The sequence below is a fragment of the Acromyrmex echinatior genome, chromosome 11, assembly GCF_024713525.1.
Source record: "Acromyrmex echinatior isolate Ae372 chromosome 11, ASM2471352v2, whole genome shotgun sequence".
Lineage (NCBI taxonomy): Eukaryota > Metazoa > Arthropoda > Insecta > Hymenoptera > Formicidae > Acromyrmex > Acromyrmex echinatior.
In genome coordinates this window covers 12,258,198-12,277,483 of record NC_141862.1, presented here as the reverse complement: position 1 = coordinate 12,277,483, position 19,286 = coordinate 12,258,198, and the positions used below count along the sequence as shown (strand labels likewise).

Here is a 19,286-nt window from a genome sequence, read left to right as displayed (position 1 = left end):
CTAGAAAGATTTATTTTTACGTTTGAATATCGCGCGGTCTACCGGTACGTACTGAAGTTATGCGAGAGTAGCGACGACTGGCTTACCCATTCTTGCTTGACGTGAATCGTCGAAAAATCTAGTCTGATTTAATTGATCCGATTAGTTACGCACTTCTTACTGTGCGTCAACTTTGCACGGCGATCTACTTAGATTGATGATGCTTTTATTTTTGTCGTGGCGCTATTCCGAGAGAGACTGTTTTATCTTATTTATATCTCGGCGCAGACTAGGAGAAAGAAAACGCACGTGAGACTTATGAGGAGCAAGTCCTCCTATGTGAAGAACAGAAACGAATATCGCTTACTTAATCCACCGCAGTGAAATTGATTTTTTCTTGCGACGATCTTGCAAAATTAGATTACTAAACAATGACCGATAACTTATCTTTTTTTTTTCTATTTCTATGATTTTTTATAAAGTCATGACGTATTCGAGCGGCGTGATACTTGAGATTGATTCGAAGGACAGATAAATGCGTAATGTTTTACTTTTTAGAAACTCACGCTGGGCTCTTACAGAAAAATACACGTAATCCTTTTTTCATCGTTGACACGTCGACCGCCATAACGATGAATGTATCTGACGTTTGACGCGAAAGGAATAAAAAAGAAGGAACGATAACAGCCAAGTCAATTTACCAAGCTGATATACAAAGAAATACAAGAGTTAGTCACAAGAGTCTAAATCGCAATGTAAACACCGTATACAATTTCAGGTATTTCCACGTCAAATCTTATGTTTTATTTCCTCAAGCCCGTAATTCGCGCCGTCTCGCAGGTAGCTCGGTCACGTGACCGGTAGTGTAACTAACGCGCCTCTCGACCCCGAGACTATGCGACAACGAGATGCTCGATCCCGCGGATTCCTCACGTATCGTGCACGACCGGCATGAACAAATTCACCGCGGGAGAGGACAGCAAACTTCCTTATCGATGGATCAGTGGCCGTGCCCGGAACTGGGCTAGAGGGCCGGTGGAAAGAAATAAAGAGAGAGAGAGAGAGAGAGAGAGAGAGAGAGAGAGAGAGAGAGAGAGAGAGAGAGAGAGAGAGAGAGAGAGGGGGGGGGTGGGGGGACGATGTATCTTGTCTCATTGACTACGTTCAACAGAAAAAAACAACTTTGCAATTGTTGTAAAATTCTTCGATACAATTGGTCTTGCTCCTAGTTCCTCCCCGGATCCAAGTGTATAAACGAATCGCATTAAAGAATCTTACGACACTTGCGAAGCTGTTTTTTTTTTTGCTAAACGCAACCTTTCTCTCTCCGCTGTCGTTACGACGACGTATCGTCGAGACGGATGAGGCACCGTGTTGTGTACGATCGCGCACAGCAGATGCGCGAAATGATGTGTGTGTGTGTGTGTGTGTGTGTGTGTGTGTGTGTGTGTGTGTGTGTGTGTGTGTGTGTGTGTGTGTGTGTGTGTGTGTGTGTGTGTGTGTGTGTGTGTGTGTGTGAGATGAACAGTACGTGTGTGAACGACATGCGTGTAAAAACGTATATGAAGCGATTCACGCATAAGTAGAAGGCTGACGTATATACATACGTACGTGCGAACCCGGTAAATCGGGGCATGTAGGACTTTTACAATGTACGCCTGTAACCCTGGCGACCTGGCCCTGGTGTGGCCATAACCGCGAGGTCGGTCTGTTCACGAACGCACCGTGGTCGAGTGGTACGTAAGACCGAGTCGCGTCTCGTAGAGTGTTGTACGTCTACGAGACAGGGCTCCTCTCTCTCTCTTCTCTCTTTCTCTCTCTTTCTCCGTCTCTCTTGCGCTTCGCCGCACGAGGTCCGTTTACTCCTGGATGTGCTCGTAAATGTTGACGTGCGGCTGGCGCGCCGAGTAAACAGCGGAGACGGTGGCATCAGCAACGGCACCAGCAACGGCAACGGCAACGGCAACGGCGACAGCGACGGCAGCAGTCGCAGCCGTACCGTGCGACGTCAATGGACACAACAGCGAGCGGCATCACGCGCGTATATACCCGCTCCTTCTCTCTTTCCTGCGCCTCGCGCACAGTGCGTTATGAGAGAGCGCGAGCCAAAAACCCGGCGCGCGTGGACTCGCCTAATCGAAACGGAACTGGAACTGTCCGACCACCGTGCCGCCGCCGCTCTCGCATACTACTACCTAGCCCCGAGAGAGGTTTCTCTCTATCTCTTTCTCCTTTCCCCCTCGTCCCTTCGTCCCTCTCTCTTTCTCTTCGTCGCTCTGCTGCTATTTCTCTTTCTTTCTCTCTCTCTCTCTCTCTTTCCCTTTCTCACTCCTCTCTATGTACGGCAAATGAGCAACGCGCGAGATTCCGAGATGCGGCAAAAGGTGCAACCTCCCTCCCACTTCTTCCCCCGCGGTGCCGCTACCGCCCCGCATCACACAACAGAGAGTCAGAGAGAAAGAGGGACACTTTGGTACAGTGTACAAGCGAATAAGAGAGGAAAGGAAAGAGAGAGAAAGAGAGAGAGAGAGAGAGAGAGAGGGGTGGGAACGCGGGGGGGAGGGGGAGCAGGCGGACGGGAGGGAGCGGGGGCAGACGTTGGCGAGCTTGGATGGAGGAGAGGGATGGACGGGATAAGATAGAAAGAGAACCGTCCGTGACTGACGGAGACAGGAGTCCGTAGGGGGTGGCGGCGAGCAGCCGAGAACCGGGGCGCGGGGGTGTGAAGGGAAGGAGGGAATACGACGGGGGGGAAACAGGGGGAGGGAGGGAGGGAGGAGGAAGGCATATGAGACATTCCTTCAGTGAACGGGTCGACCGAGTGTGAGTGCGAGCGAGCCGGTAAAATCGATGTGGCAAAGTGTAGTTGTGCCGCTACAGCGTGCGAAGGGTGCCTCTGCTCTGTTGTACCTCTCTCTACCCCCTTCCCCCTTCCTCTCTGCCATAACCTCCCCCCTTCGTCCTCACCTCACTACCGCCGAGATACGTTTCCCGTGTGTGATCCGCGGTTCCGCCTTGCGGCGTTACTTTGCGCTTCGCTGTTGTATCTCCGGACTGGAGGTGAAGCAGGCAGGTTCGGGTTAACGAATGACGCTCCCTTTTTTGCCGTTGCGTTAATTTATCCCGCGAGAAAAGAGAAAGCCTGTCATCCGCTATGCCACGTGTAAATGAAATTTTATGAAAAACAGTACTCTTTAGGAGCTAGCCGGGAAAACTCGACTGTAATGTCTGAAGCTGTCTACTAACCGAATTTCGAGAGAGCTTACTTCACGTGTAACAACGAAAAAACCTTAAGCTTTCGATAGGGTTTAAACTTGTGCGAGTTGTGTCACTCTTAGAAATTCTATAGGTGGAGCTGAGCTTTAATCTGCGCACCCGAAAGAAAATATCGAAATGTACTATACAACAGGTGTTTGCTATGTGGTTATATGAATGAATGAGTGAGAGAGTAAGAAATAACGATTTTAATTTGACGAATCTTTTCATAGATACAAATTCGAAATGCAAGATGGACAAACAAAAATAATTTTCACTTTGGTTCACTTTGGTAAAGCTCATATTGTCTGCATCACAATCATTCCATTATAATGTCAGAAATAATAAACAACGAGTCAGGGATAAGGCCTATAATAAAAATAAAGGGAATTTTTTCCTTGCATTAGTAATTTTCATATCCTTATGTTTGATAATTTAAAGTTGGTAATATATGGTAGTAGTACATTTGTTTTGCTTCTAAAGTTACAATTCAATATGGCTGTAGAGAGGAGGAAGGCCCTTACCGGTACAGTCGTAGACAGAATGGTTGCACTTTTTTTTCGATGAGTTTCGAAACTCAGCCTTGTTCGTAGAGCGGTTGAACATAAATGATTGAATTCACAAGTAGGACCAATCACTCGGTGAACAGGCTATATTTCGAAATCCATCAAAAAAAGGTGTTGCAACCGTTTTGTCCACGACTGTACATATAGTTGACTATACTACGTTCAGATTTGTATCATACACTAAAAAGTATACGATAAAATAATTATGATTGAATGCTCCATTTTAACAATTATTACTGTTATTTACAAAAATTATTTACAATTCTCCAAAAAGAATATATATATATATATATATATATATATATATAATTGACAACAAAAAATAACTATAATTTATAATTAAATTTTATAACTGCCATCATTTTTTCCACTCAGTGTATAATTCGTGTAGCAATCAATGTATTCCATAATATATATATCATGACGTAAGGAGACTATAACTGTAATGTTAAGTAGAAGTACGTGCCATGAAAAGAAGCTACGTACTGGACGATTTAAACTCTTCTATCAATGGATACCTCTTTCTTTGCAATATAGTAGTGCTCTTTAATGGACGATCTATAATGAGAGTAATATTGTATAGTAAGAAATTGGCCAATCATTGTCGATTATTCTCCTCACATTCGACTGTGATTAGTCGATTTCTTACGGCTTACAACTCGATTATACCACATTACTCCTATTGTGGACGGTCCTTTATTCTTCTTAACGCATGAAAAATCGGTAACAAAATTTAACTATGATAAATCTGTTAGAAAAATTGGATTGACGAAAATTTAAAAATACTTAAATATGCAGACAAACATAATTTTATTTAACTTAACCAAAATTTGGAAATTGTGAGATGGTGACATTTAGGTAATCAACGATATATAATATAGTGGGAATATCATCCTGAAGAAAAAGCTTAACGATTTCACTTAAAAATTATGATCATATTCGCAGCGAGGCATTTTTTTGGAAAATGCACCCTCATATGGTCCCACTCGTTACGTCCCTGTGAAATACGTCGTGCCGACGCGTGCTTCAGCCTGTGCGAGGGCGTATTAGCAAGAGAGATGCAAAGGCCGAATGGTGGAGGGGCAAAGACGCTGGGGAAGGGGAGCAGATGTGGAGGAAGTGGAGGGGACACCGTACAAGAAAACGGAACACGACGGAACGGACGAACATAACAGGTCGAGCGACCGTTCAAGTCTGAGCTATGCTCTGTACAGCGTTCCACCAAAGTTGCTCCAAAACGAACGGACGTAGATAGTCGGAACAAATATCTCGAATATTTCCCGGTATATCTTTCGAAGTGGAGGACGTTGATAGTGCGCAAGGTGAATTTGTCACATGCAAAAAATCAAGAATAAATTTCGCAATTTGCGCGAAATTGTGCGAGCGAATGTGATCGAGAAGTTTCATGGGTGAACGTAGAATTAGAAACATAATAACAAATATGTTTCGAATAAATATATAAATAGAAATTACTTGGACAAGTCGAATTGAATCGCAATCATATTGAATGTAAGCTTTCTTTTAAAAAACAAATTACAGATGATGGTGTACAGATCGGAAAAGGAAGCGACGGATTCTCCATTGTAGCGACGGTAGTTTTTGTAATGACGTGTGAGATAACAGTCTTGTTCTTGTAAACTGTTAATGTTAAGTGAATGGTGACTAGCCTATCGAGAATGTGCGTGACGCGATATGACACCACTGGTGCAAACAATGTCCCTATTCTATATCACTGAATCTGATAAGTGACGTGATGTTATTCCCTGACAATTGTCAGGGAATGACGCTATTCGCGTAAAAAGCGACCAATGATAATGCCATTTTATGTCGTGTAGAGTGCCATAAGAACACGAAGTCAGCGGATTGGCTGTTTCCTCTCTGACAGGTTACGATCATTTATAATGTTGCGACATGATGACATTTCAATCCTCGATTTGCGCCGTGACGTTCGGTATTTTGTAAAAGCATGTAACGTATACAACACTGTGACATGAAAACGAGTTTTTAAAGAGTGGAAGAGACGAAGATTTTTTAGTCGAATAATAATTTTCACAACCGGTGTTAATCCAGAAATCAATTAAATGTATGTGTAAAAAAAATATATCTGTCATTTTTTTTTTATTTCTGCCGTAATGTATATATGATATATTTACTACAACACAACTCAAAAACTTTTTTTAGAAAATAGGTTTGAATGTGCTTAATCGTTAAAATTCTGTAACGTTAATTTCAAATATTATAATTATTTTGGTGTAACAATTAATTTATCGTAAAAAAATAAAGGTTTTCCTTTCTGTTTTCGTTTTTTCTGTCTTTTAAATCGCAAAATATCCCTCTTATGAAGATCGAAGATTACTAAATACCCTACAAAATTAATTTTTATGTATCCTCGTACAACCAATAGTTTCTGAGATATGATTTTAAAAATCAACTAAAAAAATGACAATTTTAAAGTAATTTTATTGTAGTAAATGAGCGATATAAAATTGACGAACGACGAACTCGTAGATCGGCGAAGATTCGACGCGCGAGCGATTGTGACGTGAAGTTTGCGGCGAGACGGGTCGCCATTGCATACACAGAACGCGCCGTTAGGTAGGTTCTCAAACGACACAATTGCGAGGTGCGACCGATTGGTACAGGGACTTTTCTCTCTCCCCCTTTAATCCCCATCTTGCGCCTGCACCCATTCCTTCGTTATTGATATGGAATGGAACCCGAAGGGCAACGTCGCGGCGGTTTCGGGAGACCGCGACAACGTCGCAGCGAGTTTCTCTCTCTTCTTTTTCGGAAGTCTGCCCCTGCACTCTCCCTTGCCCCCGCAACGGACACAAGTTCCATGGGAAAATGAGCGCGATCGTTTCCGTACGATGGCGTTCACGTCGGTGTGTCGAATGCGAACGTTGGGTGTGATTTCGCGAATTTTACACCACCGTGACATACGACGAGGATCGATATAAATCCGCACTGCGTCGCATACCTATTGCTAATAACGAATTCGGTCACTCGTATTACACTACATTTATGCATCACTAAAAACTGCTATACATGAAATTAGCCAAGCAAATGTAAAAGCACATAATGTTTTAAATACCAATAATATTATGTCATGTTATTTAGCACACTGAGAAAAATGTTTGGTTTGATTAATGGGAATTCTGATTGAAAATGGACAAATAAAAATTTTCTAGTTAAATGTAGCTACTAAATTCTGGTTGAGATAATCACAATTTTAATTGGTCGAGGAAAAATAAATCTCCTGGCAAAATTTAGCAAAATTGTCGACAGATTTTTTTGCAGAAAGTTGCTTAAAATGGCGTATTATGTGATATACTAGAAGTTCTGATCGGACTGTATACTTGGAAAACTTTCCAGCTTCAAAGAACTGGCCAAAAGTGGTTTTTCAACAATATCTCTGAAAGTATTGATTTTATAGAAATAAAGGTCATTATCAAAAAGAAAGCTGGCAATATTACAGACAATTCCGTATTTTTCTTTAAAGTCGTATCAATACTTTTGTAATAGAATTTTATTTTAATGTATTTTTGATCATTTCGAGAATGAAATGATATTTTGCACTTTTTTCGTATCTTTAATCTGGCTACTTTTACGTACAAAATATCTCTTATGAAAGTTACTACTAAACTACTTACCTACAAAATTATTTTTTATGCATCCTTGTACGACTAATAGTTTCTGAGATATAATTTTAAAAAAGTTTCCTTTTATTTATTAGCAAAAGTTATTTTTCAGAAGTATCTTGGATTCGGTTACTTCTACTACGTAAAAAGTACTTATTATCAAATTGAAAGGTTTTTAAATTCTCTAAAAAATAGTTTGTTATTGAACCTCGAACGATAAATAGCTGCCGAGATATAAATAAATTTTCTTATATTGTATAATACAATTTAATGAATAATTTGATTGTGGCTTATCGTATGTAAAAAAAATGTACATAAATTATCTTAAAACTTATGAAATTAGCTTGAAAATAATTTTTTTTAACCTCGACCAATGAATAGTTTCCGAGATATATAAATAACGATAGTACAGTAACTAGTTACTACACTTCTATTCCCTGAGGCTAAATAGTGTAAGACTTTTTTTTTATTCTGATATCTTAATTATGATAAACATTAACTCTTAGTATACATAACTTAAAAAAAATCCATATGTATATATTATATAATAGATATTTTTAACTCAGCATTTTTTTTTACTTGTATCTCTGACTATAATATACCGATTTTTTTTTAATTGATTATGATCGTTTAAAGATTGAAAAAAGAATTTTGGGGCAACAAAGTCGAATAAGTTGCAGCTAACTAAATAAAAGATATTTTGCAATAAATAAAGATCCTCAACAACATACTGACAAACGCGCTGATATTATTGCTAGCATTTATAAATTTCTCGCTTGTAGCGTCCTCCATTCATATTCCATTGAAAAGGAATTAAGACAAGATCGATAAAGTATTTCAGCATAGAAGTCAGCTTAGAATGCAGTATTGTTACAATATCTACATATTACTGTACATTTGAAGTTGGCTTTTCTACATGATCCAATATATCCCTTTTTGCAATTACAAGAAACTAAGTTCAATATTGACTTTAAAAAGCAGCAGCAGCAAAAATGGAAATTGAAGATATCTCTTTTGTTTTCGTCCCATCATTTCCCAAATAAAACACTTTTTTTCATCACTTTTCATCTTCTATATATTTTTCTTAAAATTATACCAAGAAATTAACGTATCGACACGAGCAAATAGTACACAAACCATTGAAAAACAGACCGTTATCCTCTGCCTGCCAAACGACTTTGAAATACAAAGACAGTGGTTGTCCTTTTCTAACAAGTAGTGCTTGATAAAAATAAGAGCTGTACGCACAGGTCTGCATTCAGAATCATCATTCGAACATTCAAGTGTCGTTTTATCTTTGTTTAACATTTGGTAAATAACAAGGATAAAATGACAAACCTGACTGCATCTGGACGATAATTCTGAACGTGACCCTGATAGGAATGCACATACAGAACTCAGTATAATTCAGAACGGGCCTGAAATAATCCTTGTACCTCTTCAAAAGAGAAAGCGAATTACACAAATAAATTTCGAAATATAACAAAGAAATATTCAAACATTCAACATTATTAATTGTAAAATGATATTAAATATAATTTGTTGATAATTATTACTGTTATTATTTTAAACAAATAATTAATAGTTGTACTATTATTAACATTGTTATAATAAAAATTTATACTTGTTTATATGTATCATCAAAATAATTACCAGATGCAAGTAATGTACAAATAAAAACAAAATATTCTTTTCAAATTAATTACGCAAGTAAACTTTTCTCGGACGTGTATCTCGGAAGTTACTATTGGCCGTACCAATAAATAGAAAATAATTTTGTAGGGAATTTAATAACTTTCAATCTTCAAGAGGTATTTTGCACGTAAAATTAGTCAAATCTGAGATATTAACAATACAATATTAAAAAAAATTCTATTACGGAGAGTATCAATTGTGCGACCTTAAAAAAGATGAAATTGTTAATTTTGCCAGCTTTCTTTTTGCTAATAATTTTTATTTATTCGATAAAATACTTTCAGAAATATTATTAAAAAATTGTATATTTTTGGATAGTTTTTTGAAGTGAAGTTTTTCAAGTACGCGGGCAGTCAGGATTTTTAGTGTATGTCACATAATACGCCATTTCAAACAACTCCACAAAAAAATCTTAATTGACAATTTTGCCGTCTAGAAGTAAAAAAAGACAATTTAATTTTCCTGAATTAGAATCGATATTATCAGAATCTTCTGGTTAAATCTGGATTTCGTCCATTTTTAACAGATATTTTTTTCAGAATATATGAATTATTTAATTGTCAAAATTAATTATGGATGTAATTTAGATACTTTATATAATACATTTAAAGCAACTTTATTTTAATGTATACTAATTCAGAATAATGTGAGTGATCGAATTCATCATAAGAAGTCACTCTTATGTATTCGATTAAATGCGATGTTAAGAACACACTTCATTATTTGTATTTCAACACATGTTTTTTTTAGTTTTAAGTAAAGCAACCGGAATTTTTACATATTTTATTATGCCATTTTTATTTTTATTTTTAAAAGAGGAATGGGTGTTCTAATTTTAAAATTATACCTGTTAGGATTGTTAGGAAGTCATCATACTCTCTTGCGTAACGCGGCAATATAACCGGTATATTTAACGGACCAATCAGTTTTTTCTACTTCGAATGATTGTTGCTACATTGCAAAAATTCCATTCAGTGATTACAGATATTTTAACTTTTGAGAGAACTGTTCCATGATTATAATGTTATACATCATTAAATCAAATTGAACAAAACAATCTTGAGGAGTTGAACTTCATAGAATAAGTTCGAACGAATTACTTCAAAAAACAAATGCAATTCAAAAAAAGAAATAAATACGAATTAATAAGTATCTTCAATTAATTAAAATCATTATCTTCCTGCCAAACAAACAAAAAAATAAACTTTATTCAAAGATTCTAAAAAAAATGACGCCTGCAGAGTTTGAGAAATCCGCTGGTAATAACAGCAATATGCAGAGAAAACACGTTTCGGAAGAGCCATTCGATTCGCATTCTATAGCAAGAAACGACCGCGGCGTCTCGAGTACGCGGCCTCCTAGACCTTGCAATGCCGCCGCCACTCGATCGTAGAAAACACCGTCGGCGCGGCAGCAAGAGGCACGGCTGTCTGACGTGACGGCAACACAGCGGGGTCCCCCTCTTTCCCTGCCCTATTCAGCGGCGGGACGGCGCGCGGATTCTCCCCTTCCCGCGCCATTTGCCCCACCAACGAGCCCCCCCAATAGGTCGCACACTCATTAGCCCAGTCGCGCGCGACTTCCCCTCCTTTCCCTCCGTCCTAACCGCGGCGTGCACGTCGCCGAGCGATCAGCTGGTCGGCCACGCGGCGTTGCCTCGTTGTCTTGGCTTGCGCCGTGCGCGCCGTACCGCCACGCGGTTTTCTGTGTACGTCGCTTCAGCGAGAGAACCGGCGCGGCGTGGCGAGCGGGCGGGTGGGGAGATGTGTGCGTGCGTGGTGTGTGTGTATGTGCGCGCGCGCGCGCACAACAGTCACGAGAGGTTAGATGCAGCCCGGCGCCCCGTGTAAACGGCGCGGCGCGGCGGCCGACACGGTGCAAGGACGCGCTCGCGGCCGAATTAAGCCGCATTCACACGGCGTAACCGTTTAGGCACCGTGTTTCGCCTTCAATTAAAATTGAGTGAAGACAACGTATAATTTTATTGATATACTGTTAATTATACTAATTTACATTTTACTGATTTCAGATATTTTAGCACTTAAGAAATCCTCGTGATGAAACTTTGATGAAAGAAAAGGAAGCAGTAGGAGAATACTACGCAATGTTTCCTTAGAGTTCATACTATTAATTGATGGTCTAGCGAACGGCCGAGTGAATGCGGTAAAAAAATGCTCATTGTGAAAGTTACGACATAACCGCGCAGACTAGTTGCAGGTCAACGGCACGACGATAGATAGCTTCGACTAGCGAAGTGAAGGAAAAACGTTCGTGCGTAAAAATATTAATCATAGTAATCTGAGGAATGATAAATTGATGATCGGGATAAAAGTTTCATCAACCTTGGATGCTGATTTATCGATCTCGTAACTTTATTCCTTGTCTCGTATCCTTCTTTCGTGAACACGATTAAATAATTTACAATGGCAACAATTTCTCGCATTCTCGGCGAGCCAATATGGCTACCGCCCTCAATTACAAAGATCTCGATCATTTCAGTTCTCCTGCACTTCAAATCAATTAAATATTATAAATATATTTCAAGTATTTCCATAAATAAAAATTTCACAATGTGATTGAGAACTGAGAATTCTGACTATGAATCATCTCAATTCCAATCTTAAATTTTATTTTATACCGTAAAGGACGATTTTGTTAAATGATCTAAAGTTTTGCTGTATGGATACAGATTAAAAATAATTTTGTTAGACCATATAAATAATTACACTAGGAATTAAAAAAATGAGCAATTAACAAATCTTTTGATGGTTCAGCAAAATTATTTTTAAATCTGTATTTAGTAAAACATCTGAGATTTTCCAGGAAAATATTCTATCTATAGAATAAAGATCAGTGGGGATAAAATTTTGATATTTTAGTTAAATTCCAATAAAATTATTTTTAATTATATATATTTACACACACACACACACACACACACACACACACACACACACAGAGTAAAATTTTAAATCTTTCAACAAAATCATTCTTTCCATATACACCTCTTTGGTATAAGCGATTAAAAATTTCAAATTGGTCTTTTATGTGACACAGGCAGTTAGTCTTTCGCTCAGCAAAATCACGGATCCACGAAATAAATAGTCTTGACACAATGAAACGGTGCCTATTCTGAGAACAATAGCGACCGCTTTTAGCGACGATTTAGAGGCGCGAATAAGGCCGTGCGAGAACATCATCAAATCGTCGTATGTGTTAAAAAGGAAATACGCAGGAAGCGACGAGCAGAGGAACAAAATATCGACACCTCGATACTATCAGGGTATCGTAAGCATTTCTACTTACGACGAGCGGGTGTCTACCGAGAGCAGCCGATCCTTGTAACCGAGCGTACGAAGATCGCCGATCACGTACGCCGAGTCCCGCCGACCATCGCCGACGACGGTCGGCACTGGCGGGTGCGACGACGAACACGCTCATTGTGAAAGTTACGACATAACCGCGCGGACTACTCCCGCAGGTCAACAGCGTGCGGGCGATACGATCTCTCCTTCTCCTTCCCTCTCTTTCTCGCGTTCTTCGTCTCGGGACGGTGCGCATTAAGCTGATCGCGAGGCGTAGCGCAGATTTCTGACTCCCCGTTAAGGCCGGTTTACACCACTCGTGGATTCGCACACCGGTAACTTTTGACTTCTTTTCACGGATGGAATGTAACGAGTAACGAGATGCTATTCTAAGTTTCGCGATGCATAATGTTATAGAATTGACACAAATTGTTCATCCTAAAATTCCGTAACTTTTCCGGACAAAATTTCACGATTTTCTCTGACTTTCAATAATATCTTGAAATTTTTTGTGTTTTCGTGCCGATTTGGAAACAGTTAAATGTTTAAGAGAGCAATTTAATATAGCAGTGTAAATTACTATTAATGTTGCTGATACACTGCTTGCATTTAATCGTTAAGTTGGTAATATATTTCAATATTCTTTGGCTTCCTTTATTTCTCCAATTTCTAGTTTTGTGGCAACCCTGCGTTACATGCCGTGCTAAAAAAAATCAATAAGTTATATATAACTCACGATAAAACATTAAGAGGACAAACAGCAATGTGAGTACAACGCGGAGTAATTGCGCAAATAAAATAATTAGCAATTGAACGTAGAAAAATAGAAATCATTAAATATTAAGAAAAAAAAACCATAAATATGATTTAGAGGGATTTTTAAAAATGTATCTGACTGATATGTAATTGAAATATAAGATTGGACGTCACTTCAATATAAAGACTAAAAAAGAAGAAACTTACTGCAGTATTTTACCGCAAGAAAGAAAAAAGCGCATAATTGCATACATCATTTTCGCTTTCGTTCTATAATGTCCTGCGCCGAAATTAAATTCTAGATTCTAATTTTAGCAATAATTTCCGTGGACTAACGCGGACAAGTAAATAATGTCGACAGGTGGAGCCCGTATGGGAGTCTCTGGACACGTCGCCTATCTAGGAATCGTAGCGTCCGACGGCGGCGCTACGGTTAGCCTTTATAACACACATTACATCGCCTTTGTGACCGCGTTTAAAGCCCTGTATCGCGCGCAAGAGGAATCTCCCGACGGCGCGGCGACGGTAACGGCGCGTGTTGTCCATGTTGAACATTTCCATAAGTCTCACAATTCTTACGTTACGCAATGGCGTCGCGTGACGCGGTCGGGTGTTTGTCTCTTTCGTTCCGTCACGATATCACGATTTCTTAAATGCTCGTCAATACTTTGTATCTAGCAAAAGTGATGGCAGCATCACTATAAGAATCCATGACCTTCTCTCCTCCCTCCCTCTTCTAACAATCGCTTTCCTACCGAAATACGATTCGCTTGGAATCGAGTCGTCGAAAAGAGCCTAGCCAGGGAGAAAGCCTAGCCTCTCGTACGAACAACTCGTATATGAAATTATACGAGTACCCGATGCGATCCGTCATGCCTCGAGACGAAGAAATATACGGAAGGAAATATTCTCTTACCAACTGTATACACGTACGAGAATATGTCGGAGTAAATCTTACGTAAAGGCATCCGTTCTCGTAAATAAAGCGAAACTTGAGAGACACGAGGGACTATTTCGAGACCGGACCTCTTATCGGCGCGGTCGCGTATTTGCCGCGGGCGGCTGGAATCGCCGCTGACTAGTAAGATAAGGCTTATCGTCGCCGCGATGCAACATTGTCGGCCGCGTATTATGACAGAGACCCGCGTACATCGCGTACGATTTGTCGACGTATACACAACGGCCCGCGCGCAGACGCGCGTCGAAGAAAAGAAGGTAGGAACGAAGCGGAGAGATGCGATCTTCTCGCGTTCGATGATGCGTCCATGAAATATGCAGCCGCCTAGAGAACCTGGAATAACGTTCCTCAATCCGTCTCTCCTTCCGCGAGTAGAGAGGAGATACCATCGAAAAATCTTTCGCCATGATCCTATCCCTTCATAAACATCATATTCTACATATAAACGCCTTCTCTTCGTTACGTCTGTTCTAGAGATTCCATATCAGAGTCTGACGACTGCGAGCGATTTTGTCAAAATCCTATGAGAAATAAAGGTATACATATAATTTCTCTCTGTATATATCTCACTCTAATTTATACTCAAGGTTGCCATAAAACTCAGGAAATCAGAAAAAGTCAGGAAGTTTCACAGAATTTTCTGGAAAATTAAAATTTCTGACTTTAAAGAAGAGTAATGTGCGTGCACATTACTACCTACGCAGTTTTGGAATACTACTAATTCAACAATTAAATACAAGCAGTGTCAACGATAATATTGATTTACATTGGCTGCGTTCAGCAAAGAAAACTAATCAGTTGGCGCTTAGTGATTCTTTAAGTGATTAATTTCTATACTCAAATCCAGCGAAAAACTAAAGACAAGAACCAATCACTAAATCCTGATTAGTTTTCTCAGCTGAACGCAGCCATTGCTGTATTGAATTACTCTCAACAAATTATTTGACGATTTTCAATTCAGGACGAAAATACAAAAAACAAAATTTCAGAATATTATTGAAAGCATCAGGAAAAATCATGAAGATTTTTTTGGAACTCAGAGAAAAGTCATGGAATTATAGAATGAGAAATTTGTAGCAATCCTGTCTCACTTTATAACGTTAATTAAAAGTTGCAGAACAAAAGGGTACAAAGTAAAGTAAAGTAAAGGTAATATATATATGGGAGAAATTATACACACTTTTCTCTCTCGTAGGATTTTAACAAATCGTTCGTGGCCAGATTCTGTTACAGCATCTCTAGCCTATCCCCGATGTTGTTACCTTGTGGCGGGGCACATTTGCTATTGCGCGCACGCGGCCTGTTTCGAAATATAACAGCGACCGGTTTTCGTTTCGCGGCGACATTGTCGTTGACGCGATTCATTCTTTCGATGATTCATCCCCCGAGCCGTCGAGCGTACGAAAATAAATCGTGCAAATTCGCCGTAAGGCTCGCGACCGCCAACGGCGGGCAATATAACAATCAGGGTGGGGCTCGGTGGTCGCACGGACATCGGGCAAACACTTAACGTAGGTAGATCAGTAACGATCGAAAGCCGGCCCTAGTTCCTGCACGTGGCACTAGGTGGTCGCCGGGAGTTCCCCGCTCAGGCGGCCAGAAAAAAGCGGATACGCGGCACGGATGCTGTGTGCGTTCGACTTTATCCGCGGAGATGAGCAGGGCCCACAGGGTGCGACTTCGTTGCACTTGCAAGGCCCGTAAGAATACAACGTACTGATCCTATTCTGCCTGGGATTACATCAAAGATCATAATAGAGCATAAACCGTGTCATCCGTGTGTAAAATTAGTCAACAAAAATAAGAGAGAGATAAGATTTTTTAAGATGACCAGTCTCTATCTCTTTTCATTCACTAATATCTTAGAAAGAGAGAGAGAGAGAGAGAGAGAGAGAGAGAGAGATTAACTTCTTTTCACATTCCTTTTCACACACACACACACACACACTCTCTCTCTCTCTCTCTCTCTCTCTCTCTCTCTCTCTCTCTCTCTCTCTCTCTCTCTCTCTCGTTCTCATTTTTGTTGACTACATTTGTCATACTATTTAGATATGGATAACAAAGTCCATTGTATTCTATGTCTTTGAATTGCATACATGAGTCTCGCGGAATCATGTGTGTAATCTTCAAGTCCCTGACATTTTTGAGAATTCTCTTATATTCTACTGGAAAAGAAATTCGTCGAATATTTCACAAAAGCTGAAAAAAAAATATTCAAGTGACGATACGAAAAGGAGGATGAGAAAGTGAGTCCGAGGATACGAAAATGTAATGTATATATATTTAGAATTAAGATAAAGCGACGACAGAAGTGATGCAGGATGCGTTTATGAGAGATAATATAATGATTATACCAGCTACCGTTCTCTCCTCTCTCTGCCTTGTGTACTTATACTATGTAATTTCTTACAACGTACAATCTTTTTTTTTACATACGTGTAGCGTGTCGAAAAAGGATGACTAACAAAGTGGCACATAACAACAACTAAAATTGCAAGTGGTATGACTAGCAGCAATAGCGTTAGAAGATATCTTATCAGTTAACGTTCTGCTACACTGCGAATGTACGGCGGAAGTGACGGATCTAAACCATCGTCCTTGCTTGCTGTTCGTTTCGATGAAATTATATAAACGACGTCTCCCGACACAAAACAATTATAGCGTTTGTAGATACGTATAAATGGTTAGGACACAAAAATGTCGGTCGAGTTTAACGACAGGGACGGCTGTCGTGTATAGTTGTCGCCGTTATTCGTTCGCTCTTTTCAAACGAGTTAAGACGAATGAGAAAATGATGAATGGACGCAACGAATCTAGTGCGGTCAGCGCGATCAATGACCGGTTTTAACGAGCTGATTCAATCTTATAGACGAAAAAAAAGGAGAATATATCATCCAGGCAATTAACATCTTGAATAAAAATATTTTCGTCTAAAAGAATGGGTCTTCGTTTTGGTACGTATAATTATCTTTACTAAATATACTTATTGCATCTATATAATATCGTGTGCTAAAGTCATCATAGTTCGCTATTACTGTCGAGGATTCACGAAATATTAAATGTCTTCTCGATCATTCGGAATTAGGATATTTATCGAACATCACGCAAGCTTTAAAATATTGATGTCTCTTGTCTGAAAATGTATGCGAAATGTGACTCAAAATAACTGTAACGATCAATTAATACTCTTCGAGCGATTAATTATGAAACATATATCGTTTTATTATTTCAAAAGTGATACAATTAAAAAATGTGATTTTCGAGATATTACTATGAATGAATTAAGAAAACATTAATTATCATACATTGGAATAACTTAATTTCCTAATCGTCAAAAAATCGTCAAAATAAATACAAAAAAAGGCTTAAAAAATCGTTACAATAAATAAAAGATCATTTTTTAAAGAGTGAAACAAAAATAGCAAAAATAACATTTTATCATGTTAAGAGACAATATTTTTATCGATATTTTTGATTAGTCAATAATTTTCTATCAAACTGAAAAATAGCTTTTCCTCTTTTCTGAGGAGCTTAATTTGTAAAGTTTGTGCTACTTTTGAAGTAAGAGAGTGATATTTGAACCAAGTGGATTTATTTGATCGATTCTTACTTTCCCAAATCTTTCTATCGCCTGTCCTCGATTAGATTGAGCTTCAGCATCGCGAGTTGGCGAGTCCAGAGAATCTCTGTGTCATGCTATCCTATTTTTCCTTCAATTCGATTGTTCTTGCGCAGAATAACTTGCAGAATAACTCTTACCAAACTCCGATTAATTTGTCAAATAAAACCTATAGTATTCCATCTATTAGATACAATTAATTTTTTGTTATTTCAAAAAAAGTTTAGATTAGAAACGATGACTTTTTTCTATATACAGTGAATTCTTATATTGCAGTACTTAGAAATCAGTTGACAATCTGCGTTAGACCAGAATCAAATTACGCATTCAAGATTGAAATTGAAGATTGAAATTTGACCAATAAGGATAAAGAAATTTTAGCTCCTTTTGTTGATCGAATTTTAATCTTTTAATCTTCAATCTCAACATCTCTCTTTAATGCATAATCTGATATGCTAGCCTTATGTTTACTGCACATTGGACGCGATGAACGATATCCAATGAAAGCTCAGCTTTTTCTCACGTGACGATGCAAAGCAGAGCTCTTCTTGGATATCACTCATCGCTTATCGTTCATCGCGTCCATTGTGCAATAGACATTACATCTGAGAGAATTTAAAACTGAATAGCAGAAGCAAAAATATTTTGGATGCAACTTTATACCCAGAATGAAACAGAATGGTGCGGAAAACTTGCAAAAAAAAAACTGAAACTTAAAGAGATAATGATATAATTATAAACTTCGCAATCACGTCGATTAAGTTAATCGTCTTTGTCGAGTTTGATCGGAATCATTTGCCTTCGAGATTTTTCATGAAGCTAAACACGCCACAGGTTTCACACAGGAAACAAGACCGTGAACCATGTGCCTGCCTTTCATGGAACGCGCAAAAAAGGAATGAAGATGAAGACGTGGCGACGACTTAAAGTTTAAGCGAGTTTTGTCCGTGTTAAATTGGCTGTCGGTAAAGGAACGCCAGTTTCGTGTGGTAAACCTTTGCTCCCTTCGTGTCACGAAGTACGCACGAGATCCGTGCTTCAATGGTCCCAGCTACCTCGCGTATGCAAATGCGTCTTTTCTTCGCGTCATTTTCCTCGCACGACCGCAAATTGAAGATTTATCTACTTAACACGCGTTTCAAACTCATCAAATTATTCAAATTAATTATTTAATAACACGCTTCTTTCTTCTCAATAATATTTTTTTTATATTCAGTAATTCTTCAACCAAAAATTCATCAGAATGCTCCTCTTGATTCATTCGGATTTTTATTTCCAACATGGAGACATTTAAAGGTCGCGTCGAGTCGCAAATTGATCTTTAAGATCGTTGACGATAAGTTGTACAGATGCGTTATCTATTCGAGGACGCGAAGCGTTTCTCGGTATAAGCACCTGAAAGAGCACATTCGTTCTATGAATCGACAGCATAACGTGTTACCCTAGTACCGCCGAGATACTCGACATCGAAGAGTCAGCCAGTATCGATATTTCGATAAGCATGCCTATCTA

General features: G+C 39.0%; 1 protein-coding gene and 1 long non-coding RNA gene across 13 annotated transcripts in view; one reads left to right on the top strand and one right to left on the bottom strand.

Moving 5' to 3' along the window:
• The window catches only part of Tlk (Tousled-like kinase), a 60,386-nt gene that overhangs the window by 8,982 nt on the left and 32,118 nt on the right, over positions 1-19,286 (bottom strand). For 2 of the 12 annotated variants that reach the window (XR_845885.2, XM_011053054.2), the window contains exon 1: positions 12,443-14,453. The exons of 8 other annotated variants lie outside the window; for them this stretch is intronic. Coding sequence is in view for 2 of the 4 variants with exons in the window: in XM_011053054.2 (XP_011051356.2) it covers positions 12,443-12,697 (255 nt within the window). In the remaining 2 variants the exon portion in view is untranslated. Of the gene's footprint in view, positions 1-1,590; positions 2,293-12,442; positions 14,520-19,286 lie in introns of those variants that run through there. 2 more of the 12 variants (XM_011053059.2, XM_011053063.2) reach the window with 2 other exon arrangements.
• On the top strand, positions 4,171-6,098 carry LOC147908163 (uncharacterized). Its single transcript, XR_015546639.1, has 2 exons — positions 4,171-5,122; positions 5,340-6,098. It is a non-coding gene; the product is annotated as an uncharacterized LOC147908163 (long non-coding RNA).